Source organism: Cynoglossus semilaevis, chromosome 2 (assembly GCF_000523025.1).
Source record: "Cynoglossus semilaevis isolate Cse_v1.0 chromosome 2, Cse_v1.0, whole genome shotgun sequence".
Classification (NCBI taxonomy): Eukaryota; Metazoa; Chordata; class Actinopteri; order Pleuronectiformes; family Cynoglossidae; genus Cynoglossus; species Cynoglossus semilaevis.
Window position 1 is genome coordinate 8,788,994 of NC_024308.1, and position 27,486 is coordinate 8,816,479.

Here is a 27,486-nt window from a genome sequence, read left to right on the forward strand (position 1 = left end):
AAAGGCTACACCATAATGAAAATGCAGACAGCAAAGACCCAATGTGAGCGAGACCCATTTAGCTCCTTGATAAGGATTCCTGGCACTTCATACTGTGCTTTTGGAAACTAGGATGGATGGATTTTTGTAATTATTATTATTATACTTTTGTAATAAGTAATTTTAATTAAAATGAAAGGGTTAAATGACTCTAGGAACAGCATGACATTGTCCTCAATTCATCATTGGAATGTGTTCACGGTGTCACATTCTGATCCAAAGTTTCTCTCTGCACAGCTGAGCAGTGCTGCTGTTAAAACTTACAGCCTGATAATAAAGAGACCGTAGTCAGCTCAAGGCTGCCGTCTCAGGAGACTCGCTATATTGCACCACCCATATGTATTATGTACTAAGGCAGGTCCATGTAGGGCCAGTGAGTAGAGTGTGTTTCTCTACTTTACCTACAGGTGAGAAAATAGTCTTAGTATTGTATAAGTCCCTGTGTCTGTCATTGTAAATTGCCCGTGTTGAGGAGCTCAGTCTGCAGTGAAAAGGTTTTTGGGGACATTTTTGAAACATTTGGTTTTTGCAGATATGTAGTTATTTTTAAATTGTTTTATGTACATCCGTACTAAAAATTGCTAATTTGACCAGAGATCATTTCAAATATTGTGCATGTAATTAGCATGTAACTAATGAAATGATACACGGTACACTGCACTGTTGTACTGTTAGCAGTACAACAACTACTTACTCCCTGTTTTTGAGAATTTAAAGGATGATTTCAAAGGTATTTAATCCTGACCCTCAAGTTAATGTGACGTGTCAATTAGTATCAGGGTGATGATGAATTATTATGTGGAAATGTAATTTTCATTATAAACAGTTGCTTGTTTGGTGTCTGTTCTTATTGACCTGAACCTCATTGAACTTGACAACAGTGTAAATACACACTCACAACAACTCCAAGCCTCAACAAACACATTTGTACAAACAACCGTCCCAAACAACTGCCTAGAAATGTCATGATGACAATATAATGGGAGCAACCACTTTGGCAACAATAGTGGCTGTTGTGTGGAGCTGTAAAAGTACACAGAGGCGTCACTCCCAACCGTCTTATGTTTCACTTCTTTTGATAAATTAAATAGGGCACATCTTGTTTTTTGTGTATTAAACCAACTAAACAGTTTACTGTTAAGGAGGAACACATGGCCAAAGAATTCATTTTGTTACTGTTTCCTCAGCGATGTCCTCAGCTGCACATGCAGGACAAAAGTGTTTCTAGAACCTTTCTCTCACAGAATTGTTTCTCAGAGCAATGAAACGTCGATCATTTAAACCTTTTCTGTCCTCAAAGTGTCCAAAAACGGGCTCTTCTCTGACTGTTTGTGTGACGACTATTTTAGTGGAATAACAATGTATAAATGGATAATTGGCTTTCTACAGACAGTACCTCTGTCCTTTCAACAGACGAGAGGACTTTCAAGTGTGACCAATGTGACGCCACTTTCAAGAGGAAGGACACGCTAAATGTCCACATCCAGGTGGTGCATGATGGCCACAAAAAGTACAAGTGCGACCTGTGCGAGAAAGCCTTTGTGACGCCGTCTGTCCTCAAGAGCCACAAAAAGGTAAATAGAAAAAAAAGATGAAGAAGATAACCCTAATCTCAAACTGAGATTGAATGTCCGCTCGCCCCGTCATTATGTCCTGAAAATGACTTCAGGGAAAACTTTATTTATTTGAAAGGCAGGTGCAACATAAAAGCAAATGACCTCTCTGCTTGACTGTTCCAATGCAATTACTGAAAATGGACTCAGTTTGATTACAGTAATGGCAGTGTTTAGCCGTGGCTATAATTGAAATCATTTTCATTGCAATTTCATGCTGGTTTGTGCTATCTACCTGTGAGCAACTTTGAGCTAATTTTGGACTAATAGGGTTTTTCCTTTTTCGGAGATGTGGAAGTTGACACTCGTCATCTCTTTTCAAAGAATATCTGTTTGTTTTTGACTGTTGTAGAGGTGTATTAGGACAACAGTCAAACTGTATGTTACAGGGGTATTTGACACCCATGTCATAAGATGTGTTGCGGAAAAATAGTTTTGGTGAAACAGACCTGCCTTACAGCAAGAAGGTCGCTGCTTTGATCCCTGGTCTCTCTGCATGGAGTTTGAATGATCTCTCCCCTGTGGGGTTCTCCCTAAGGCCATGAGTTTCCTACCACAAAAACATACAGGATGAGGTCCATTAGTCACTTGAATTGACCATCGTTATAAGTATGAGCATGAATGGTCGTTTGTCTCTATATGTGGCACTGTAATGGACTGGTGTGCTGGGGGGGGGGGGGTTAGGGGGGTTGACCTGGCTTCGCCCAGTGACTGTTAAAATTGTCTCCAGGTCCAAAATAAATGACTGGATGAATGATACAAATCAGAACAGGGCCTAGCAGGTTGGCTGGACATGTGCATGTGGGTATGATTAAAAGGCAGCACAATCAGTGAAAGTTAATTACATAAGCAATTAAGCACAGTTCTGGTGGCAAGTTTGAACTGAATGCCTGTGACTGAGGATGTGGTTTGTACACAACTGTAAACTTTCTTGAACTACGGTATCTTTATTTTGCAATGTTCTCATGTCGTCCGAACCCATTCAGTCTCTGTGATTTCTAAAAAAAAAAAAACGACCTCATTGAAATTCTTTTTTCAGTGGGACCATGAGAAGTTGTCAAAGGGCCATCTGGGATGGCATAGGTTTTTGAAGAGGTTTAATCTCTTTCACCTATGGAGGTTTTTGGTTTTCATTTACTTTGATGAGAACTTTGTAGAGAGACAGGACACAGACCCAGTTGTGGAGCGACATGTGCTTAATAGACAAAAAGTCAAACTTCTAAATGACTGCCGTAGGGTATTTTTATTATCATCAATCAAACTGGAATTTTAATAAAGGTGAAATAACAGTCCAGTGTGTTTGAAAATACTTTTCTCTTTTAAGTCCGGTCTCATTCTGTGTCTGGTCAGAGTGATGCAGCTGATCTCCCAGTGTCTAACCTGGTGGAGCGATGCATTCTGACTGTTTCTGCACTTGAGGTTTGCAAATCAATTCCTGTGTTGATTAGAAATGGCAGTTAGTCCATTAGCTCTGTGGGGATTTCAAAGCTCAAAACAGATCTCGCAGCAGATTATGAGTCCCAAAACTGACAACGTCCGGTATGGTTATGGTCCAAGATTGAAACCAAACAGCATCTTGGCACGGAGCAAAAAGAAAATGTCTAAGGATCAGTACAGTTGAGGAACTGTCCCTCCCGCTGCTGATGGGGTCTGGAAGCTGCTGAGAGATCTGGCCCTGATCAAAGTCAGGTCACAGAGGAAATGACAACTTGCTCCCTGAGTCTTTTTTATGTTCACAAGAACCACTTGCGTACTGTTGTTGAAGTTTTATTTCATGTACACGGTAATGCCCTGGACAAACATTGTCCCTCCTAAATCATCATGAGTAAATATTGCAGTACCTGCTAGTCATGTTAGAGGAGTACTCGTGTATTTTATACAACAGGTTAAAATGATTGTCTCAGACACGGAGGTGATTCAGGAGGAGACGAGGAGACTGAATGATAGACACGGAGTAAAGTCAAAGTCCCCAATAAAGTAAAGAAGCGTCCGTCTTGGATTCACACGAGGAGGTTGACATTGGCAGTGCCAACAGCAAACAGCATGTCTCACACTCCCTAACTGACATGTGACAGCTGACTAATGATGATTAATGAGTCAGTGATGAATTGGTTAAATGCCACACACACATCATGCGGTGGTAAAGATGGCAGGAGAGGAGACAGAGTTCAGATGGAGTGAGAACAGGCTGGGATGAGAGGAACAGAGCAGATCACTGAGCAGACAGAGGTCAGAAAGGCCACGTCAGCAGCGTGGAGTGACAAAGGTGATGCTTTAAGGCACATGATCATGGCTGATGGGAGTGAGTAGAAGGTGTACTGTATACGGCTGTAGCCTTTAATAATATTCTCTCAGTTTTTACTAAATGTGATGCCAGGTGCTTTGTACTCCATATATGAGGTCAGTGATTGCATTGTTTCTACAGCTTTCCATGTGACGCTCCGCGCTATTTTAAAATGTCATTTTTGTGAAGTGTGGTCATAAAGGACAGCGAGTTTGGTTTAAGGTGGTCCCTTCATAGGATTACACTTGTGCAGTGCACGACGTTTCAGCCATGTTTCCAGAGTCTGACCCTCTCTGCTGACCTGTTGTCAGTCACTGCTGGGAACAGGAAGTGGCTCAGACCTGATGTAACTTAATGTAACCCACCTCCAACAGTTACCACTGACAGCCCATATCATCATATCTGTCTAGCTGTCTCTAAAAATAAATCCCACACCAACTGCAACTTCTCTATACTTCCACACTGGGTTTCTCTATTCTTCCTTACCACCGTTCTCATCTTCATCTTTGTGGTATACAATCAGGTTTCGCCTGAGTTCATAGTTAGGCTTATAGGGCAACTGTTTTTAAGCAATAGGTTCACTGGTTAGTGTAACAGCAACTAACTAACTTCCTCCTCCTCCCAGACTCCAAACACATGCAGATTGGAGGTTAATTTAATTTTTTTAGTTAAATGATTATTTGTGGCTGTGTGATGAACTGGCCAACTTTCACGGATGTCCAATGACTGCTGGGATTGACTACAGCTTTCCCGGCAGCCCCTATTAAAGGATTAGATGGTCAAAAATAAATCAGTGGATAAAAACTAAAGTGCATTACTGCCTAAAACCCAGGCTTGAAGAGAATGCAGGAGGTACATTCACAAAGATGAACTTAAATCATTTGAAGACAGTCCAGCTGTCAATGGCTTCACTGCTTTGGATAAAGTGATGTGGTTAACGTAGAACCTGCAGAAAAGAAAGATCATTTTAAAGTGAATTGAAATATATATCTCTATTTCAGGGTGGTTGTGAGTACAACTCTTTTTTTAAAGTCCAGATAAGTCTATAAAGTCCAGCTTTAGGTGGTCACATTTTACTTTATAACTCAGGACAGATGTGGGGACGAAGGTTACACATGTTTCCTTTAATGTCAACCACATGTCAGTTCTGTCATTTTTCTGATGCAGACACACACCGGGGAGAAGGAGAAGATTTGCCCATACTGTGGACAAAAGTTTGCCAGCAACGGAACTCTGAGAGTTCATATCCGTAGCCATACAGGTGAGTGGTATTTATACATTTTTAAGAATAATAAAAGCTGTGTTTTTGGCACAAGATAGCAACTAATAAAAAAAACCATCTAGCCAACAACATGTGTAACACTGTAAACAGTTCAGGTAGTCAGGAGAAATCTCTGTGCATGTGACCTTCTGGCTCCTTGGCTGTACTTCATGATATGGCGTTCTCATATTATAGTCATAGCCACAACAGTCGGCAGCTCTCGATCAAAAAGTGCTCCATGAAACGCTGTCTGAAAATGTTACGTCTGCTTAACTTTTTTTTTTTTGCAAAAACACCGTGTGTGTGTTCTCTGAGTTCTAGTTCCACTGATGCACCCAAAAACACCGTGTGTGTGTCCTCTGAGTTCTAGTTCCACTGATGCACCTACAGTATAGAATTGAAAAGACCTTGTTGGTGTTGCACAACACAGCAGCACAACTGTGCACAAGTGCAACTGTTGACAATGGAGAGGTTTTCTGTGGTCAGACGAAAGAAAAGAAAGAATGCACGAAGGCATTGGTGATGTAAACCTGCCGCAGTCTCCACATTTTTGACTATGTTGCAGGTATCAAATTCCTGACCTGGGTTATGTAACACACACACACACACACACAAATACGATTATTATATGAAACACTAAAAGACTTTCTTTTGTCCTGTTCTCCAGTTACCGAGGTAAATCACCCAACAAATAAATAAATGAATTGAACTCCTCTGCCCCTTATACATATTGCAGTCTGACTTTAAGGTCTATAATGTAATATTGTTAATCTCAGGTATATAAATACACTTGAGCTGTCCAATTATTACATACATATATTAGGATTATTAACAGGGTAACGGTGAATGAAGCATGATTAATGATATATTTATATATGCAAAGTATATTTTCTTTCAATTTTTTGTTTAATCCTAGCAAAATATTTTATTATTTTAAATATATATAAAATATCTCCTATTTCCTATTAAGTGCATATTTAAACAATATTTATATATATATATATATATTTAAATCCTACTTTTCCACAGACATGTGAGGTTTTGCACATTGTGATTCTTGGCTTTCGGCTGTAGTTGGGCTACACGTTGGCTTTGTTCTTGTCTACAAAAATATAGCCCTGGATGTTCATTAAACTGCCTTAACCTAGAAAGCTACACATTCCTGTGTGTTTCCGTACCAACCGACTGTTGCAGAGGTTTGGCCGGGACACAAACAGACACACACACACAGACAAACACACACACAGACCCACATTCTCTCAGGGTCCGCAGTTACTTTTTCTCAGTCCCACTAATTGAAAGTCAAAGTTTTGTAAAGTTGGCTGTGTGTGTTTATTTATTGTGTGTTTTTATATTTCATGTGTTTGTATCATTGAGGAATGTGATAATAAATTGGCTGGTGTTTATCCCTCACAAAGACCCTCCGTTTATAAAGTAAGGAGACAGATTTACAGCCATTTAGGGTTTAGGGTCATGGGTCTGGGTTTCTTCTTGGACTGCACTTTTTCCCGCAACTCCTTTCTTTCTTTGTGGTGTCCCTCTCTGCTCCCACCCCTCCCCCAGCATTCCTTTCTTTTGTTTCTTCTATATGAATACAGTTAGAATTGGGATGCAGCCCTCAGTCCTATACAGCTCCCTCTCTTTTGGTTGGTTTGTCCTTCTCACATACACACAAAGCTCATGTCCACAGAACACACAAAGGTGCAAAACACTGTTGACAACATGTGCAGACACACACACACATAAATACACAGACTCACACAAACACACACTTTTTTATTTTAAGTTATTTCAAAAATGTACCTGTTTATTTTATACTTTCCATAGCCTGTATTCCTACAAGAAAGGAAAAATTCCAGTACCAGTACTAGTACTAGTTCTGCTAGTCCCACTACTAACGCAAGAAACAGTTACTAACAATCTGTTAAAGACTGTTACCGCCTGGTCCATATTACTACGGTGAACCAGTTGCGAGGAACTTTTACTGTTTGGTTGAACTGCTCCATGTCCATGTTACAAGAATACAGAACATTTATATTATATTAAGAGTCACAAATGACTTGGTCTGAATGTTGGGACCAAAACATGTTTCTTAAGACATTTTATGATCTTATGAGCTTATGTGACATTCATAAGGTGTGCTCCTCCATCCATCCATCCATCCATCCATTCATCCATCTATTCATTTATTCATCCATTCATTATTTATCTTCTATGGCATCGGGGGTGCACCACGAGTCGGGGGTGCACCACGTATAGAGACAAACAACCATTCAGACTCTCACTCACACCAAGACTGTGGGGTATGGTCAGTGTAGAGTGTGAGATTCCCAGGGTTAAAAATCTTCTACAAGCAGTAAAGAAATATTTACTCAGCTGCCTTGTCTCTCTGTGTAATACATTTTGTTTTCTGCTTCGTCATTAAATAATTAACAAGGTTTTTTTTTGTAGGTCTGCGGCACTTTTAACACAATAAGTGCAAATCAGACAACAGTTAGAGCAGGTCAAACTTTTTGCACAGAGCACAAATCTTTCTTTGCATTTGTATCAATAACTCACAGCCTTCTATCCAAGCTAACATAGCTAACATTTAGCTCGTTGGTCTGTCAAACATGTACTATTTATTCTGTAATCATTCAGATTAAAACTAAAAAACATTTGAATTGTATTTCCAATAATCCCACCTTTCAACCTTTCACTAATCGTAGCTCTACTACACAGTTGATACACGTTATTTGGAAGAAAATGTTTTGATTTAACCAAAGCACCTGGAGCTTAAAATACCATCTCAGTGCCCAGCATGACTCTGGGCTTAATCCTCCAAGTCAGATGAAAAAAAAAAAGATTACAACATACAATAAATATATGTCAATTTAATTTAGGTTTTCCTGGCGTTACCACTAAGGACCATGTTTTTATTGAGCCTGTCTAACTCCTGTATTTGTTGTGAACATGTAGCAAACGTCTGGTCTGATTTTTGTTTTACAACTTGATATTAAAACAAGCTGAACCGTTAGTTGTAACTGAAAATAGTGGAACCTGATTGGGTGAACCATTATCATAGAAAGGTTAATTGTAAAAGTTGCATCATTTCCAATGTTGTGTGTCAATATCATTTGGTCTCTGTGGCACCTTTCCTCATTGGTGGAGGGCAGTGAGTGACCACTGTTAAGCTGAACAGAAGGAAGCCGGGAATTAATTTGTGACGAGTCGCACTAATGCCTTTCAGACATAAACCTCGAGCTACAAAGCAAGCTCTGTAACAAACACAAGGCTGAAACGACGATGCCAGCCATCTGCTAACCAGACACACGAAACACAGGAGGGGTGCCAAATGGATCGATTAGCAGACAAGAATTGTGAGGGTCACAAAGGGGGGTTGGGGGGGGCGGGTTGAGAGAGACACCCCAAGGTCAAAGAGATAGTATGTTGTTGCAGCACATGCTGAATCAGTTACCCTCTCCACCCTGACACTGGACTTAGGATAGCTTTTTAATGTAACATGAAAAGCACCATCATTCAACTTTAAAGGGAGCTTCAGGTGTTCTGACAGGCTGCAGATATTTCAAAGGCGTATTGATTAAAATACATTACTCAAACTGTAGGTCCTAATGGGATAAATAAACAATAAAAGTGCAGCGGATCACAGGTCACATGTTTTTCCAGACGATTTTCCAGACCCAGTGTAGCTCCTTCTGTACTTTACACCCAGCTCTGTTAATGGTTCCATCTGTAGTACTCTTTCTGGACTTGACACCAAAGTGCTGCTAACAGACTGGTCTGAAAAGAAAAAAGCCAAGTTCCCCTTTCTCAATTTTGCGGAAAAATTCAGATATTTTCTCCCATTTCTTCCCTGACCCTCACCGAATACGTGACCATGGTGACTGTAAATATTTTTTTTCTTTCATGAATTACTTTTATCTTGTCTGATTTCTGTTTAAACCTGTGATTAGGTTGCTGAGATAGAGGTTACCTCCTATCGTTTCTGTAGATAAGTCTTCAGCTATCTAGCTTTTGGATCATCCTTTTGGTAAACAGATCCATGTGTCAGATGACATTCTGTCACATCTTCTCCGACATCAGTACGGCATGCTCAGATAGCATCTGTAGAAGTTCTGGCTAGACTGCATTTGATCCAGCTGGACGAGCTCTGTGTTCCTCCACTGTTACCTTGTAGAGGCATGTTGAAGTCTAGCCAACATCTGAAGTGAAAAGTCAGTGTGGGTCAACAGTTATTGACCCCGGTGAAGGTCACCAGGTCGAACGGTAACTAGGAAGTGTCTTTGGTAGAAATACTTTTTTTTATTAGGTTTTACACTGTCCATTCACAAATATTATATAACTCAACTTGTTTGGACTAAGCTGCAGACAGAAGAATACAAATTTAATCCAAAACCTCCATTTAGAAAACACTACATTTCCAAGAGAAAGCGTATATAATTAACCAATATTTTATAAATATAACACCAACAAAACAAGTAGCCTCTAAATTGTGCGGAGCATGAATTAAGCAAACACTTGAGATTAAAGATAATCTACATGTAATCTCCTACGGACCCAGATTTTCATCCTTGATTTATTCACGTTCTGCAACAACACTTCAAATGTAAAACTGAATTCTACATTGGTGAGGTCGTCATCTCGTGCTGGACATTTGTTGACGTTCTCTTTGGTTGTTCTGTAGGAGAGCGTCCGTACCAGTGCCCTTACTGTGACAAAGCCTTCAGCAAGAACGATGGACTGAAGATGCACATCCGCACACACACGCAAGTAAGTCTCCACTGAGGGCAGCAGATCACGTCACATCAGCTCATAGGTGGGAAACACTCACACACACTTTCTCAGCTCAATACATTAATACATCATGGTGAGGTTTGCCTCACAGTGAATAAATGTCTTTTTAGAGTACACTCAAGTCTTCTCCACGCTGGTCTTCATTCTAAAGCTCGAGCTTTAGCCAAACATGCTAAATGCTTGCTTGCGTATAATCACAGTTTCTGTCCAGTTGATGGGTAACCCATAGGAATGTCACATGGTTCCACTGCTAAGTGGGAATTCGGTTCTTAAACCTTCCATTGGTCAGTTCAAATCTTATTTTATATTATACTGAGAGAGATGGGATTATTGCTCACTAAACATTCATTCATGTTTTCATGACTCATCATGTGGTAGAACAGATGTCAGAACCGACATGTCATACACCAACATGCCTTCGAAAAAAAAAATCCTCATATGACGACATGCTGTTTACATAGAGAGTTACCAACCAACTCAGTCTAAGTCCCTGGCCCTGTGATGCAGCGTGAGCACCATGCTTTACAAATACCCACTCAATTACCAGGACATACGAGAAGTTGGCTGCTCCAGGTAAAACAACAAACAAACGTGTGTGTATATTCTTGGAATTCCCCTTTGAGGAGAAAGTGGCAACATTCTATGGGATGCTAGGGTCAAAGGTCAGCAGCAGAACAGCTGCTAGAGGACTAAGGTTCCCCAGGTACAGATGTTCATTGTTATCAGAGTTGCAGCAATGCATTCTGGGGATCAACACATTGACAATAAGTCTGCCCATGTGTTTTCTGACATATAAACTCTGACCCCTGAGAGTTTTATAGAGCGCACACACACATCCCCCCCCACACACACACTCACTCACACACTCACACACACAGTGAACCTGATCTTTACTCCCTTTTGTATCCAGTGTCGTCGGGCAGTTTTTGCCCTGCCCACCTGATAGTGCCTTTCCCAGGACCCTCACTTCCTGCATTCACCCTGTTCCCATGGCAGCTAAGCTTTAAATGAGCAGAGCGTTCAATATCGGCCAGATTTGTCAAAAACAGACACACAAAGGGAAACTGTTTCCCTCCGCTATCACTTCTCCATGCTTTTCTTCCTTCTCACACTGTGTTATTTAGGCATTACTAATAGACACACCCATCCACCAATACCACGATGACACAGGCAGGCACACACACACACACACACACACACACAGCCGTCGTAAGTACTTAACTTCACGTAAAACGCTAAAAAAAAAACAAACATAAAAAGCTCACGCAGCTAGCTTAGCTATGCTAGTCAGGGTGAACGGTTCAGTGGGCCGCAGTTGGCCCGCGGGACGCCAGTTGATGATCACTGCTGTATTACATTGATGGCCTCAAGGTTAACTTCTCTACCGAAGTAATTACTTAAATACATGGTCATTACGTCGAGACGATATCAGATGAAAATACATAGAAGGATTCGACACGCACTGAACGTTATCTATTTATTTAAAGCAGGCCAATGGAAAGCGTGTTTGCAGGATGTTTTTTTTTTCTTTGAATGACCTCTTTGTTTCTGTTCGTCTCTGCAGGAGAAGCCGTATAAATGCAGCGAGTGCAATAAAGCGTTCAGTCAGAAGCGAGGGTTGGACGAGCACATGAGGACACACACAGGAGAGAAACCATTCCAGTGTGACGTAAGTGTTCACCTGCCTCGGCTGCAGCCACAGGATCTCTAATAAACACAGCTTTTTACTTCATTGTTAAAACAAAACCCAGGTGAACAACTCTTCCTGCGTTCTACATCCTTTTTCAAAGGACATTGGCATGACGGCCTTTTATCTTCTACTTGTACTATATATATACATGTATTTGTAAATAATCACCGGTATCAGGAAGACATTTTCATGATTGGCACATTGTTATTTTAGCTTTAGGATATTGAATAAGCTCAGATGAGAAAAAGTGGATTTTTTAATGAAGTGGAGGGAGACTGGAGAGGCAGTTTCACCAAATGACAAGTCACTGAGGGTGGAGGAGGGCGGGGGGGGGCTACAGTATTTGACCAGGCTGCTTAAAACAACCCTTGGCTGTGAGAGCACACTGTGCAAATGTTGTTTACGACCAAGGATAATATGCTGAGCTAAGTTTAGATCAGTGAGCAGCAGTTTTTTATGACTACAGAAATACCTTTAGCTCTGGCAGAGGAGCTCAGAGGAAGTCCGAAGGAGCAGCGCAGTGTGACATTGACATTTTAATTTGTAGGGAGAGTAGGGAGCAGGTGGAGGAGAAGCTGGAGGGGGGAATCAAACAGTCATGTGAATGAGAGTGAGACAGGTGGAAAGGTTTACACTGTGAGGAGTCAAGGGAGGTGAAGGTGCTTTAGTTCATGTAAGGAGACTCAAGATGTGGGACAGAAGAGCGGAAGTCAAGTCATTTTGTAAAAATAGGGGGGGAAATGGAAGAAGCCGAAAATGCTTAAGAGACGATGGCAAAATAGAAAAAACAAAACAAAAAGCTGAGCAGAGGTTGAGGATGCTGCGATTAGTTCGGTTGTGACCAGGATGGACAGGATCTGAAATGACAAGCTGAGAGAGGCAGCCAAGATCTAACTGTTGGAAGTCAGGGATTCAAGGTCAAGATGGTTTGGACCTGTGCTGAGGACTGATAGTGGACATGTTGAGACGGAAGCTGCCAGATGGGAGGAAGAGAAGAGGAGAGGGAGACCTTCAGTCTTCAGTTGGATAAAGATATGAAGAAATTAGGTGGAGAAAAGTATTTATTCAACAGTGCAGTTCCCCAGTATTTTTTAAAAACAGTATTTGAGTTTCTTACAAACAGCACACTTTGCAAATTGTCACAATTCTTTCTCTGCTACAGGTGTGTGACCTGTCCTTCAGCCTGAAAAAGATGCTGAGTCGACACAAACTCACCCACAATCCCAACCGACCGATGGCAGAGTGCCAACTGTGCCACAAGAAGTTCACCAGGAACGATTATCTCAAGGTGCACATGGAGAACGTCCACGGCGAGACCGAGAGCTAAGCGTGGCGGCTGAACCTCTGGAAACATCTTGAGTTTTCAATCCTGCAGATTGATGTGTGAACAGGCACAAAAGAAAGAAGAAAACCTGCCAGACTGACTGTGTTTCACTGAGTTTTGCTTCGGTCGTGACAACATGATCAAGTGGCGCAAAACGGGCGTTTCAAGTTTTTTGTTTCACGTCTATCGCGTTTGGTGTGAACGCAGCAGAAGGAGTTTGAGTGTTTGAAGCCAGCAGTGTCTTTGACCGACCACAGTAGTCCACATTGAATTTTTATCTGACAAACTGTAAACACTTAAATGTATAGGGTTCATCTCAAGACTTCAGGCTGAGACCTACGTTTACATTCCTCTTAGTTCGTTACAATAATGAAGACAATGTAATGAATAACACAATATTTTAAAAGTCATTGGATCACGTTATACATGTAGTGCAGTTGTCTTCACTGACCTTATATCTATCTATCTCTATATATATGTACACATATATAGATATGTATGTGTATATATATCTGTAGATATATATTTATATACAGTATACTGTAAGTAAACAGTAGCTACCTCCGCTGCAGTTGCAGGATAAGTCCACGTAGGAACACTGAAAAGAAAGATTTGCCAGTTTTTAAGTGACATAAGCCATTATTAAGGCTTTAGTTTATTATTATTATTATTATTATTATTATTATTATTAGGTTCTTTTTGGTGTTTGTTTCGAGTGAGTGAAAGCAGTATCATCAGAGAATGTTCCTCCTGGTTAACAATAAGAAAGAATTAGCATTTGACATAAACTTGTTTTAAAACTGTGTCACATCTTAAAGCGGCTGTTGAATTTTGTGACTGAAGATGAGTTGTATTGTTAAATAGACCAGTTGTAATTATTCATAACACAGTGTTTATAAAGGTACAGAAGACCGAGTGTTGTCAAATGAGCTGGAAATCTTCTTTTTTTTTTAAATAAAGATTTATTAACTCTTTGATCGACTTTACAGATCGATGTAGTCTGAGGTGTGAGGTTGGTGTGTCCGTCACCAGAACACAATGACCTCAAACAGGATGGACAGGATTCTTTGCATTAACTGATTTAAGTAAGAATTGTGTTATTAATAGTACTTTTCTATTATCTGTAGTTATTTTTATAATTTTTTGTCATTGTAAATGTGTGGAAATGAGTTTTAATTTATAGAATTTATTTGCCTGATCGGCGTTTTTGAACATTTATTTACTCCAACACTTGATTTTCAACCCATCAAACTTCAGATTTATTACGGCCCATGGTGTGAAGCCCACACAGACAGAATTGAACTGACCTCCAGTCCAAAGTCAAAAAGTCAATATCCAAGCCGACCTCGGTCGGTGTCGAGTTACAAATGTCGTGAAGGGATTCTTGGGGGAATCGTGACACAGAACGTTCAAGAAACTTTCTAACACAGACTGAAATATAATCCAAAGTGGATTATACAGTTATTAAACCTAACTGATTGATATTTTATTGAAAACATTCAGAGGTTAGTGATTGAAGTCATAAACCTACAGTAAATACTACTGTATTTTCTACTGACATTTTCTACTGTTTTAAATCTAAGAATTAAACAAAGAAATGTATTTTTTTTTATTAAAAATACAACAATTTTTAAGCTAGGGGACCCATGAGGGGATATAGTCTTTGGCAGTCTGGTAAATAGACGAGCTATTCTAACTTCTGATCCCTGAACTGAGGGGGAAAAAACCAAACCAAAAAATTACAGAGCTGAACTTGTGCTTTTTATTCTTTTTCTTTTTATCCTACTTTCTGAGCAGTGCGGTTTTGAAGGGAGATGGAATAAATAAATCAAATTTAACTTGTGACAAATGTGAAACAGCAGTGAGCAGTGAGTCCTGAGTGAATTTAGGGAAACCTTACACCACCACCAGGGTCTGTTTCCTGTCAGGGGAGCGTGGATATACACACCTTTTATGTGTTGATTTTGGCCTGGCTTCATTGAGCAATCACTCAGAAACACACACACACACACACACACACACACAGCCAAACACAATCAAGCATTCTAACCACATTTTAAAAAAGGCCTCCTGTGTGTGAAAAGTGTGAAGAGGGACCAAGAAAAGTCTGTGTCTGTGTTCTTTGCTAGACCTGACTGAGACCACACACACACACACACACACACACACACAGTCTGTGTCTCGTACGCAACTCACATAGATGTAATACACCCCCTGCCCACCTACTCTAACGTTCATCTCTGCCTAGTCCTAATCCTCATCTGACCATAATTCTAATCCTAAAACTAATTTTAAAGCACAAACTATTCATGTTCTCCATGGGGACCAGCAAAATGAGCCCACAAGTGTAGCCTGGTACACACACACACACACACACACACACAAGGCCATATGCAGAGAATAATAATACCCTCTGACTATCAAGGAGCATCATGGGAGGAGAGCAAACAGCTGCAGCAGCTCAAACACATTTCTCTTCCTCAGGAAATTATTGTTTAAACAAATGGAGTGAAAAGTTGTCCTTGTTCTGCTGACGGTGACGGACACACAACAACAAAACCGCCGTCTCGTGCAGATGCTCTGATCCAAAATTTAAATATATGATCAAGCTCCGTTAAAAAAAAACAATTAATATGCAAAACCAAAGAAGATCAATATTGTTTTGTTTTTGTTTTTTACGGCAGTATAGGAAACGTAACAGCAAAAACCCACAGGATGTAATGAAAAATAAAACACACAAAAATAACAAACATAAAGAGAATTCTTTAAAGAGAGTTTATATAAAGCTTTGATTTTTTTTTTTAAATGTTGAAGTAGTACTATACTCCTTACAGACGATTATGAAGTAATCGATGCGTAAAACCATTACTACACAGTACAGGATAAACCTTTATCTGAGGTCGGTCGTCCCTCATGGAAACAGTTTGAGTCGACGTGTGGTGAAAATCAGGGATTTAAAACACCTGGATCAAAGCTGTTTTTCACACGCTCTGGGTGCAGCAAACACAACACAAGAAGGTAGCACAGCTACAACTCCTTTGAAATAAAATAGGAGAGGAGAACGCACATCTGCACACCACCTCACCGCCCGCTGCCCCCCCCCTCCCTCTAGGCCATCAGCAGCAGCAGATGATTATTAACCGAGTGTCTTCCTGCTGCCTTGTTGAAGAGCTGATAAAATAGGGAAGGGCACAGATCCGTTTCCCCCATGTGCGCGCTCCTCCAGACATTGGCCTTGATCCCATAACTCAGCAGGAGCCTGGCCCTGTCACACTGCAGAGTGATGGAGCCTGACCCAGGGTCCACTGCAGCCACGGCCTTTACATTCTAATATACAGTCTCCCCCCCTCCCCCTTGGTAATAAATCAAGGCAGTGTCCACAGGAGTTAAGTGGCGAGAAAGACGAGCGGAAACTGACTACTGTTTGCTGCAGTGAAAAATCAAGATTAAAGTGAAGCCGTCAACAGTGTAATTCCTGGATGAGGTTTTCATGTGAGGAGGGGTTTAAAGATGAGTCGTTCTTATTATTTTTAAGACGCTTTAAGAAACAGGACATGACAGTGGTCAACCTGGCACCGTGAACCGTTTTCACACTGCTACTCAATACGGTATTCTCTGCCTAGCCAAACTAGTTTCACTCCACGTTTGCATGTACACTTCAAAGTAATGGGCTGTCGCTCCTCAACTAACTCCCATTACCTTGTCCAACCTGGAGCTGGGGCGTAGATCTCGAAGCGAGTAAAACCATAGCAGCTACTTCACTACTGATCATACGTTCATGTCAGTTTAGCGATCGATCAAAATAAACATGCACTGAATCCCTTTCTGTATGTGAACAAAACAGGTGTGTATTTGCTGCATTTTAACTACAACTGGATCGAATGCTTTATTAATTCTGGAGTCGATTTAGAATCTGTGAAATTCAAGGATGTCCAACCGTTGCTGAAAAGGTACAGAAACTTTATTTTTATTTTATCTTTTTGTTTAACAACAGTTTTGGAAACAAGTCAACTGTTAGAAATTTAAATATTTTTAACCTGCGATTTCTTATCCTGCATTTTATCCAAACTGATACCATGGGGTAAATGACGCAAAAAATAATTCACAACATGTCACCCAGGCAATAAATGAGGGTCAATTTCTTATCCTGCATGTCACCCAGGCAATAAATGAGGGTCAAATTGTAGCTTATTCTTACAGCATGTCATGGGTTTTAAAACAAACAGTAATTCTAGATCGGAGTGGAATAAATTCAGTGTACGTCTGACTGCTGATGTTCCAGGAACTAAGCACTTTAGTGGGGCCGTGTTTGGACTTGAACTTGAAGAGCTCATGTTTGGAGTTTTAGCTCAGGTCACCTCTGCAACAGCTTTTGATTCCACGGCTTTGTTCTCCAATCAGAAACCAGTTTCAGGTGGAGTTTCATTAAAAGCATGGCCCGAAATTGGATCCATGCCTTTGTGTGAACGGTGAACAGCAACAGCTCACATGCTAACTGGAAGCAGATCATCCTACACTGCATCAATGGCCTGTGCTATATGTGTGTGTATGTGTGTGTGTGTGCATTTTCCTGCAGTGCATGTTACAATATGTGACAGTGTATCTGAGCTGGTGAAATACTATAGCTCTGAATATCACCTTCCCTGCAGATGTTCTGACATCTAGTATATCCAGCGTGCATGACATCATGTACCCTTCAGAAACCTCTTCCTGCCAAGGAAACACCCTCGCTTGTAAAAAGAAGAGCACGACAGCCTCGGACTGAGCATCGAGCGTCCGGATCTGGAACGCTGTATTTTCAGGTGTCCAACTGACATCACAGGTGATGTTTACAAGCACACAATATGTTGGACTAATTCTGCTCTGAGCGGCAGGGCCTGGTCTGGAGTTTTAATACCTGTACCTGTGCATCAGTCTTTCAGCCAATCACTGCTTCGTATGAGTGCTTTTAACGCTTTAAAAGGACTAAAAATGCTAGGGTGGCTGTTGTACTCCCCAAAAATATCATTTTGGGTGGGTGGAGCCAATCCCAGTGTTACTGGTCGATGGTACGTACCTGAGTTACCCCATCACACATTAGAGAGATGGTTTTGAACAAATCTGTACATTTCTCTCTCTTTGTGGCCTATTCAGATACAGGACCCAGACCTGGGCACAGGTTTGAAAACAGCACACATACCAAGAGGCCTTCAGATTGATCTGGGCTGTTGTTTCCTGCTGGGCTTTCACAACTACCCAGCCAGATGTCATCCAGATGCTGCTACTTTAGAAAAAAGTACTAGGCACCCAATAAATACCAATAAATGAATTCAAGCCAGGATTAGAAAGTTCAGGAGGAAACATTTCCAGGTTGTTGAAGTCACAGTAACGTCACAGTGGGCCTTGTGAGGTACTTGTATGTCTGGCCCAGTTCCTCTGGAAACCCATCCTGACATGTGTCCTACTTGATAAAGTGTTTTAATGGAAGAGAATTTCAAACTGAAGTAATCAAAGGAGGCTGTAGAGACAGGTTTAAATGTCATCTCTTCAGAAGAGCAGTTCAGTTGAGCAGGTATGAGGCCACCGTGGTGACAGAGGGTCAGGCTGGTGTTTTGGTTGGTGGAGATTTAGGACGGGGGGAGGGGAGGGGTGGGCAGAGGGAGGCTAAAGTGGTGTTGGACAGATGAAAACCACATTTAGTTAAGTGGTGAAAAGGATGACAGGTGGCTCAGGCCCCGGTGCAAGGTGGCCGACCAATCACAGATAATCGCGCCTGAGAGGTCGAAAAGCTCAGGAGGAACTGAGGAGTGAGTGAAAGGCTCTGATGTCAACTTCACTCAGTCAACAATGGAAATGAAATTCTGTGTGTGTTCATCTTCACCTGTGAGGACACAGTTTAAAAAGGGTCTCCGTCTGTTACAATTATAAAAGAATTTTTTTTTTTAAACAAAGTTCTTTTGTTTTCATCTCTCAACACCCTGGTCCAGCCTCCTGCGGTCTCTGTTTCCGTCTCAGATCAAGTGTGATCCAGATCTTCCACCCAGCAGAATTTTCTGCTCTCTCTCCTCTGATGATGTAACGTTCCTGTACGACACATGTGAAGAGGATGCTTGTTTTATCTCCTTTCTGGTGACATCTGATCGTTGTTTTATCTCTGGCTCTGAGATATAGTGCGCTCCTCCTCACTCCGTCAGACTATCAACCTGCCCAGGGAGCGTCTGATGAAGGTCCACCTTGTCCAGATGCCAGACATTCATCAGGAAAACAGCATGTCAGATGGCAAGGACAAGGGAAAGATACTGTAGAGCCATAGTCAGCCAGGGTCGAAGCCTCATAAACACTGTAGCGTATGTCCCCCCGGTGTAGATCTGCAAACTATGTTTTGTGGGATTTTTTTTTTTTTAGCTGTTTTTGTTTTGTCCTTCACTGGAGTCACTAAAGACTTAGTCAGAGATTTGTCACAATGCACAACACTGCTGCCCCCTGACCTGTGGTTACTCCAACACAGGCGTGGGCAAACTTTTTGAACTGAGATAAACTACATGAAAAGTCATGCACAAAGGCTAAAATGCTAATATGCTTTTATAATTTTATACGCCATCTATTGGGGAAATCTGGGTATTGCAGGGAAAGGCAGAAAGATTAAAAAGCTGAATGGGCCACATCTGGGCCCCGGGCCTTAGTTTGCCCATGTCTGCTCTAACAGATATGATAACTCTACGTTGAAATAATTCAAGTGATAAACAGATATGAGTTCCAGATCAGGGTCAGTGCAATACATCCTGTTGATCAAACTATATTTACCACAATACACACTTGTTTTTACTGTACTTTTTTTTGTAAACTGAATAGTTTACGCAGGTTTAGACTTCAGAAAACTTCCAACAGTATCTAAGTATAGAGTTTCATACATATGCAAACCAGGCTTGGATCCTCATCTGGGTCTGTTTGAGCTTCTTAACCATGACAAATTTTCTTCATCCCTTCTATGTAAACTGCAAACATCCCTGAATATCTGCTGCTAAAATTTGCACGTTATCTACGCCAAAGGTCCAAATCTGGCTCATGTCTTTGTCTACCTGGATTTAACTGGGATGCAGGTTAGGTTTTTCACAACTTCATATTCATTGTGTCATGTGGTAAATTACAAAATAATACATTCTACAATTTTCTAAAAGAAAGTCAGTAAATTATGTGGTTGTTCCATTTTAGCAAGGTTGGATTTTAGTCACATTTCCCTGCAACTTCTTTCAAAATATTATTCATCAAAAAACCTGAGCGTCACCTGTGTGGCGATACAAGCTTAAGTGCAGAACAAATAGACTGGGCAATAACATACACAGCAAACAGGAAGTAAAGTGAAAAGTGATAGAAAACAAATGACAGACAAGAATTATAGGAATAGGAACGTCACACCTGCCTGTTGTCAACATGGAAATAATGAATGAAAACATCATCAGTGTCAGACTGGGAGAAAGTCACATCCACTGAGCCGCTGATGTATTCAAGGGGAGGCATGGGGTCAAAAACAGGGGCACGGGGCAGAAGACTGGGATCAGACCAGAACTGACGACACACATAATAGGCAACAGGAAAACAAGCAGGGAAGTAGGAAAACTAGAAAGTCTTCCATAAGCAATCTAGCACTGAGGAGAGTTAGCTCGTGGCTTATGTAGCGGATGGCTAATAGACTGCAGCTGGTGGGCCAAGTAAATAAAGGCTGTTGATTGACAGGGAGGAGCTGATGAAAGGCTGCAGAGCTGCACATCATGACACAGGTTTAAAGGAAAGACGGCATTAGCCACAACAAAGGATTGAACAGAGTGACGTTAGAGCAGCTGTTTACTGAAATGAAAGTTCATCGTCCTAACAATTAATGCTTTACTTCACATTAATATATATTTTTATCTTCCTCAGAACGAGGATAAACAAGATGCTAAAGGTTCACTTTTCAACATCGCTCTGCTTTCTGTTGTCTCTCAGAGCCATTAAGGGTTTTCCATCACTACTCTCTAGGTTCTTTAAACTGAGATCGTGTGTGTAGGACATGTCAGTGAGGCAGCACCTCGACGAAAGATCTCTGAGTCAGATAGCAGCCCCGGCAGTGTTGACTGCCTTTATCATCCATGAGCTGTTTGCACAAGATCATACGTTAGAGCCTTTCATCCAGCGTTCATCTACGTCATGTGAAGTCCACGGCCTTTTTGTTCGGCTCCAAGTCGGAGCAGGACGTACAAAGAGAGAGGATCTGAAAATTCAAAGGCAAAAATGCTCTGCGTGCTCTTGCCATTTTATAATTCAATCTTCAGACTGGTTGCAAGAAGAAAATATACATAGTTGGAAGTCTTGCTTGTTCTTCATTTGTGATGTAAATGTTTCAAACTGTAATTCTTTAAATTCTGTGGAGTAACATCATCTTTACAGTTGGCGGCTACTGACCTTTGAAACAATGGAAACTTATTTAGAGGCCATTATTTAAACATAAATAACAAATGTGAGCAACAATTCAAAAATGAACAAATAGCTAAACCAAGAAATCGTACCAATCATAAACAGTACTGTAGTTTTAACACAGATTCTTTTATTTTAAATTTCTTAGATTTCCTAAATTGTATTGAGACAAGTTTTTTTTTAATTTTTAATCCTAGAGATACAGTTTATCCCTGTAACAAACCCAAGTTTAAAAAAAAAAAATTAATCCTAGAGTTACCTAGAGAGATACAGTTTATCCCTGTAACAAACTGAGTAAGAGAAGAACTTAAATACAGAATTCTGATGACAGTAAAAAAAATATCATGGTTTCAGCTTGGTTGGACTTGGTTTCAGCTACAGGTGGTCAAACCTCGTCAGAGAACAGACGTGGGCCTTACACAGAGAGGCAAGAGAGCAAATGCTGGATGCTCAGTGAAAATGAGGCTGAAGGTAAGAAAAACAAAACCATGGAAACCAGGTATTTCTAACCAGCTTTCCAAGAAGAATCCACAGGTGAAGGTAAGTTGACCAGACACAGTGGAGAGGACGCAGCCGTCACCTTGTCAGGTGACAAACACCGGAGACAGAGTTTGGTGGACACGGGGGTGTGGACAGAGCTGGGAGTGAGACACAAAAATATAAAGGGGAAACACATGAAGCATAACTTAGCTGACTGCTCTGCATCTGACACTGACAAAGGCCCCCGAGGGGCCCGCATGGAGACGGTGAAGTCTGGAATTGAGGTCTTAACAATTGTGTGAAAGACAACTTTACTGCCCACTGCAGCTCTGCAGCAGGGGACAGGTCTTTTTACCATCCCACCACAAATCAAAACAATAACAGAGCTGTCTCCTCGTGCCCTTCACAAACAGCCACTGTGCTTTGTAAGCATATGTTTGTGATTACATGTGTATATAAAGTAAGTAATCCAGAGCAGCAGGGTTCTTCACTGCAGGATTATAGCCGCTAGGAACCTTGAACATGACACCGTACTCTTGCAGCAACTTGCTGAGTTTTAAAAAAAAATGTTATTCCCACACATAAAAACATGTTTTAAAAAAAAAAAAACGTTATTCCCACACATAAAAACATGTTTTTTAAAAAAGTCCTATGAAAAATCAAATGAAATGTCATTATCCTATTAGGAGTGAGATGTTGTCTACACAAGGGGAAAAGGCTCATTTGCATATAAGAGACCACCACAGAAAAGGCTGGTGACGATTGATTTAAGACGACATTCAGGAGGAGAGCTAGGAAAAGCTTTAGCAGCAAAACACAGACATTCCCTCACTGGTTTGTAACGAATCTGAATCAAAACTACGAGCTAATACCAGGGGCTGGGTATCATAAGTGTTTCTATCATTCTGTTTTAAAAGGGAAGCCTTTAAAATAGACCCAGTTGAACTGAGAACATGCAGTACTGTGTAGAGTATAAGAAGGTCGACCAGGGGGAAGGTGAGACGAAGAGGAGGTTTGAGTGTGAGAGACACATGAGGTCACCAAGTGATAAAAAACAAATTACTGGTAAAGGATGAGAGAGTACATGCACACAGCTGAGACCATCAATCTGAAAACATGAAAACATGTTGTTGCATGTTGTTAGTGTGAGCCGCAAACCACAAGTTGGACGTCATTGTAAAAAGACACAGAAATATGTTTTCCTTTTGTATTTCCTTTTTTCTACCTATTTGTACTTTGTGCGTTTAAAACTTTGTAAAAGATTTACTTAAAACGAAAAAGAAGGCCTTGTGGAGGATGACATAGACAGATAGAACCTTATTAATCCCTCTAGTGCCCTTCGGGAAATCTATCTATCTATAGAGTGCCCTTCGGGAAATCTATCTATCTATTTCTCTATCTAGGAATTTCAAAAAAGGAAAATTTTACTGCCAACAAATACGTCCCAGCGAAGCTAAAACCAAATCACCACCACTCCTGCTGTTAAGTCTTGTCTTGTTTTCTCTCTGTTTGTCTCCTACAATTAAACGCTGTTTTTCTCTTTGCTCACAAACACTGATACAGAGTCTGCGGGGTCCGACCAGTGAAGTAACTACATATTTCTTCCCAGTAATAACATAGCAGCAATGGCAGCAACCAGTCTGTCTGATGCCCTGAGGACACGTGACGATTGGAATTTCCCTCCGTAACACGCTGTTGTTAAGTGCACAGATTTGATTTTGATTTGATGTGGAATATCCCAAAGTGGAGTTTGCTTCAAAGTGGAATGAGAGCCAGATTATCATAATGCTGGTGGTCTTTGATAAATCATCAGAGGCCTCCAACAGAACAACACTTTAAGAGTCTTTTTTTTTTTTGCAAATAATTAACATGTTTTTATGCTGTATGAAAACCAGGGAATTTACAAACACAGTATCAGTAATTCTCTACTGTACACGAAATGTATTGAAAAAACGGCACTGTGTGAGTGTCGCTGCTGAAGTGAAATAAAATGATCAGTTCTATTTGGTCTGCCGACTGACTATGACACAACAATGTCCTTGAACACATCACATGGAGCCTCTGTTTACTTCTGAATGTATTGATAATAATCTCACCTATCTGACTTCTGTGACTGTGAACATTCTTTACTGTAGGATCAGAGTCAGGAGGGACCTTTAAACGTGAACCCAGGTTTTAGAGCTGTCAGAAAATGTCAATCCCACATGGAATGTTATGAGAAATCCCATCATCTGAGGAACCAGATGTACTTCACGTGTACGTTTTGACTTCAGAACTTCAGTTCAGAAGTTCATTGTTTATTACTGTGCAAAGAAATGTTTCTCATGTCCTGTCCTCACACAGTGAATCTCCCATTTGGATTTTTCGAATGAGTGACTAAAGAGACAATAATAAAAAACCTCCTGGTTAACAAAGAGAAAAGTAAAGCTGAGAACCACTGAGTAAAAGGAAGATTACGAGGGGGAGTATGTGAAGGACTAACATCCCAGTTACTCCACAAGCCGGAGCTTACACTCAGAGCTACAACCCTCCCTTCAAACAGATGGTTAGGGTGCATTTCTCCAACTCCAATCCCTGACTTATGTGGCAAGGCATTCAGGTCATCAGTAATTACAAGCCCATTACTCCCCTCCCCACACTGCCCCCTGCCCTCCCAACCCCCATCCTCTAAATGATCTGTTTTCAATGAGTTGAACAATTTCCACGCCTGTTCTGAGAAAGAACCACGAGCCTGCGTACAAGGTTAAGCTGACGGCGGATGAACAGCCACTGACAGCGTCTTCCACTAATGTCAATTTGGTACCGAACATAATGAACGCATCCATGAAACTGTGTTCTGGAGCTGGAGGGTTTATTCAACCTGTCCTTGGTCCTCGCTGTTGTCCCTGCTTTAGGACCACCTCCATCTCCCTAGTACCTAAAAACAGTGCCCCGCCCCAACATGTGTCGATGACGGCGGCTCAGCAACCCCAATTATGGCCAGTTGTTTGGAGCAAAAACAGTAGCAGCGCAGTCTGTTCCACTACACCTGGTCAACGTCAACATTTACTCCAGAATACTCTTCATCAAGCTCAGAACTGGATACTGAACCCTTCTCTAGGTTAACTACCCACCGGACTGATTTGGGAATGAGTGCTCCCAGTGAAGTCCGTCTTGTTGGACTGTCTGAGCAGCCGCTCCAAACATGTTTGGTGAGACATGGACAAGTTTGTGACTGTGAGGTGAACAAGCCTCTGCTGGTTCCCACGGACTAACCCATAGTCATCACTAATTAAAAAAAAAACATAAATAAAAACATCACCCAGATCACTAGGGTTCCTCAAAGTTTCTTTTAGGCCAAGGAACTCCACACCGATGAACCTGGGACCCCCTACTATAGAGTTTATATGGTTTAAGATTGTGTTGACCCTTTCAGGACCCCCTGTAAAAGACCTCCACTATACATTATTTAAGAGAGGGCAGTGAGTGGCTCAGCGGCAGCTATTACTCCCCAGGTGCCTACAGAGCAGTGAGAGGCAGCACCTAAATCCACTTTAATGGTGCAAATGTTAGTAAAGTTTCCCCACAGACCAACTCCTCAGTAATGACCAGCAGTCACCTGTGATATATGGACACAAGACGGATGCTAGCAAAAGGGGGGGGTACAGCAGAGCATGGTGGCTAATGGACGCAGGGTTGCGGAGTGATGCTCCGGGGGCTTAGTGGAGCTTTGAACTCAGACCACAGTCCGGGGTCAGTCGGAGGAGGGAAGGGTTTATTGGGTACCGCTGAGGTGCTAAAAGAAAGAAAGCGGGAACCAATGAAAACCAATATGCAGTGAATTGATTTTACATTTAGAAAAATAATAAATGCCTCTAATGACAGACACTCGAGCCAAAGATCTACGACATCTGGCTCAGCTTATGGAAGCTGTGATTGAAGCGCCACCTTGCATCAGTTTTGGGGGCTCACAGGTGTAGAAAATGCAATCCACTAGTTTGGGAACGCTTCAAAAACTGGGCTGTATTAGGTTACATTTAACTAGATTTATTTCTGCTGGGACGACAAACACCATCCTAATGCGATTTTTTGAATTTATGTGACTACTTTGCCCGAATGGTATGGCCTAAAACAGGGGTGTCAAACATACGGCCCACGGGCCAAAATCGAAGTCAGTCTGGCCCGCGTAATGAGTTTTGAAAAAATATGTAAATCATTGATGTTCTGGATAATTTTGTTCTAAAATTATATTTCATTAAATATGGTTAAATAATAAATATCTTTTACAGCCTTCTCTTCTGCTGTCACCCAGCAGGTCATAGGAACGGCCCAGCCAGAGTATGAGTTGTGTGTTTTTGAAAGAAGGATTACTACACAAATGAAGGATTGCCCCAGTCACGTACACCAGATACATAAAATATATCTTTAAAATCTCTGCTTCGGAGGAAACCTGATGATGTTTCCCCGTGGAATGTGAAGGTGACCATAGTTCCCTGTGAGCACACACACACACGCAGCCGGAGTGAAGTGGAGTCAGACTCCTGACGACCAGATGACACTAATCCTCACAGACCATTTTAGTAGAATTTATGGCAACCATGCTGTAAGCAGCTTACGGTGGTGAAACACATACTCATAACAGTGATCGGTCCAGCAGTTTGAGGTACATTAGTCATGTAGGATATTGTGTTGCCACTGGGACTGCACGTCCATAAAAGGCACTGCAGTTTTTGCATTAGTACTAGGGTAAAGGGGCTCAAGGGATCAGACGTTTACGCCTGTAAATTGTGTCATAAAAATACACAACCTGTTAAAATGGACTTAAAAGATGATTGATGTTTATCAGGTTTTTGAGGATTTTAAAAAAAAGAAATAAGGGATAAAGGGAAAATTGAACATTTAAAAATGTAAATAAAACTAAGGAAGAAACATTTTAGTCAATAGGGTTTAAATTAGTGTCTCCAACTACCACCTCTGATGGGGAGGGTCATGTCACAAAAGACATTGAACTGTACATTTAAAATCAATATGTGGACCACCACTTTGGCCACCCCTGAGGAAAGGAAATAACTAATGGTGATTCTACTTCACTTATTCACTCTTGATCAATATGGCTGATGTCTCTCCATCAGTGCCTCTGTAGTTCAGATATATCATTATTATTTTGAAAATAAACTATAAAAAATGATAAATACATTTACATCTGGTCTTATTGAGTTGTTGATATAAGTAAACAAAAAAACAACTTGCATTTGTTTCGCAATGCCCTCATCTTCCTGAAGGACAGCTTCCAGGTCAGTTATATATTACACCATGAAACATTTATAGACGAGGTAATAAGAAAAGGGCTTTTTTAATATAGACAACCAAAGGTGCAGGAGCACAATAAAGAAAAAGCCGTAATATCCACAGCACAACTCCAATATTTTGCTGTGCGTATGTTTGTGCCGTCTTGTAAATAATGGATGTGTAGAGCTTTTCATATTTTTTAATGTATTTGCATCAGAAGGACTAACTTCATAATAAAGGTTCTCTGGACAGGTCAAAGGTCATCACCTTGAAAAGACAGTCAAACAATTCAAGATACTTCTA

General features: G+C 41.0%; 1 protein-coding gene and 1 long non-coding RNA gene across 2 annotated transcripts in view; one reads left to right on the forward strand and one right to left on the reverse strand.

Moving 5' to 3' along the window:
* The window catches only part of prdm5 (PR domain containing 5), a 25,146-nt gene extending 10,104 nt beyond the window's left edge, over positions 1 to 15,042 (forward strand). Inside the window, exons 12-16 of the mRNA XM_008335462.3 lie at positions 1,453 to 1,613; positions 5,104 to 5,197; positions 9,882 to 9,967; positions 11,556 to 11,660; positions 12,844 to 15,042. Of these exons, the coding sequence (XP_008333684.1) occupies positions 1,453 to 1,613; positions 5,104 to 5,197; positions 9,882 to 9,967; positions 11,556 to 11,660; positions 12,844 to 13,008 (611 nt within the window). The 3' untranslated portion in view covers positions 13,009 to 15,042. The remainder of the gene's footprint in view (positions 1 to 1,452; positions 1,614 to 5,103; positions 5,198 to 9,881; positions 9,968 to 11,555; positions 11,661 to 12,843) is intronic.
* Positions 1,663 to 27,486, reverse strand: part of LOC107988293 (uncharacterized) — a 46,416-nt gene continuing 20,592 nt past the window's right edge. The window contains exon 3 of the long non-coding RNA XR_001759853.2: positions 1,663 to 2,202. This is a non-coding gene — a long non-coding RNA (uncharacterized LOC107988293). The remainder of the gene's footprint in view (positions 2,203 to 27,486) is intronic.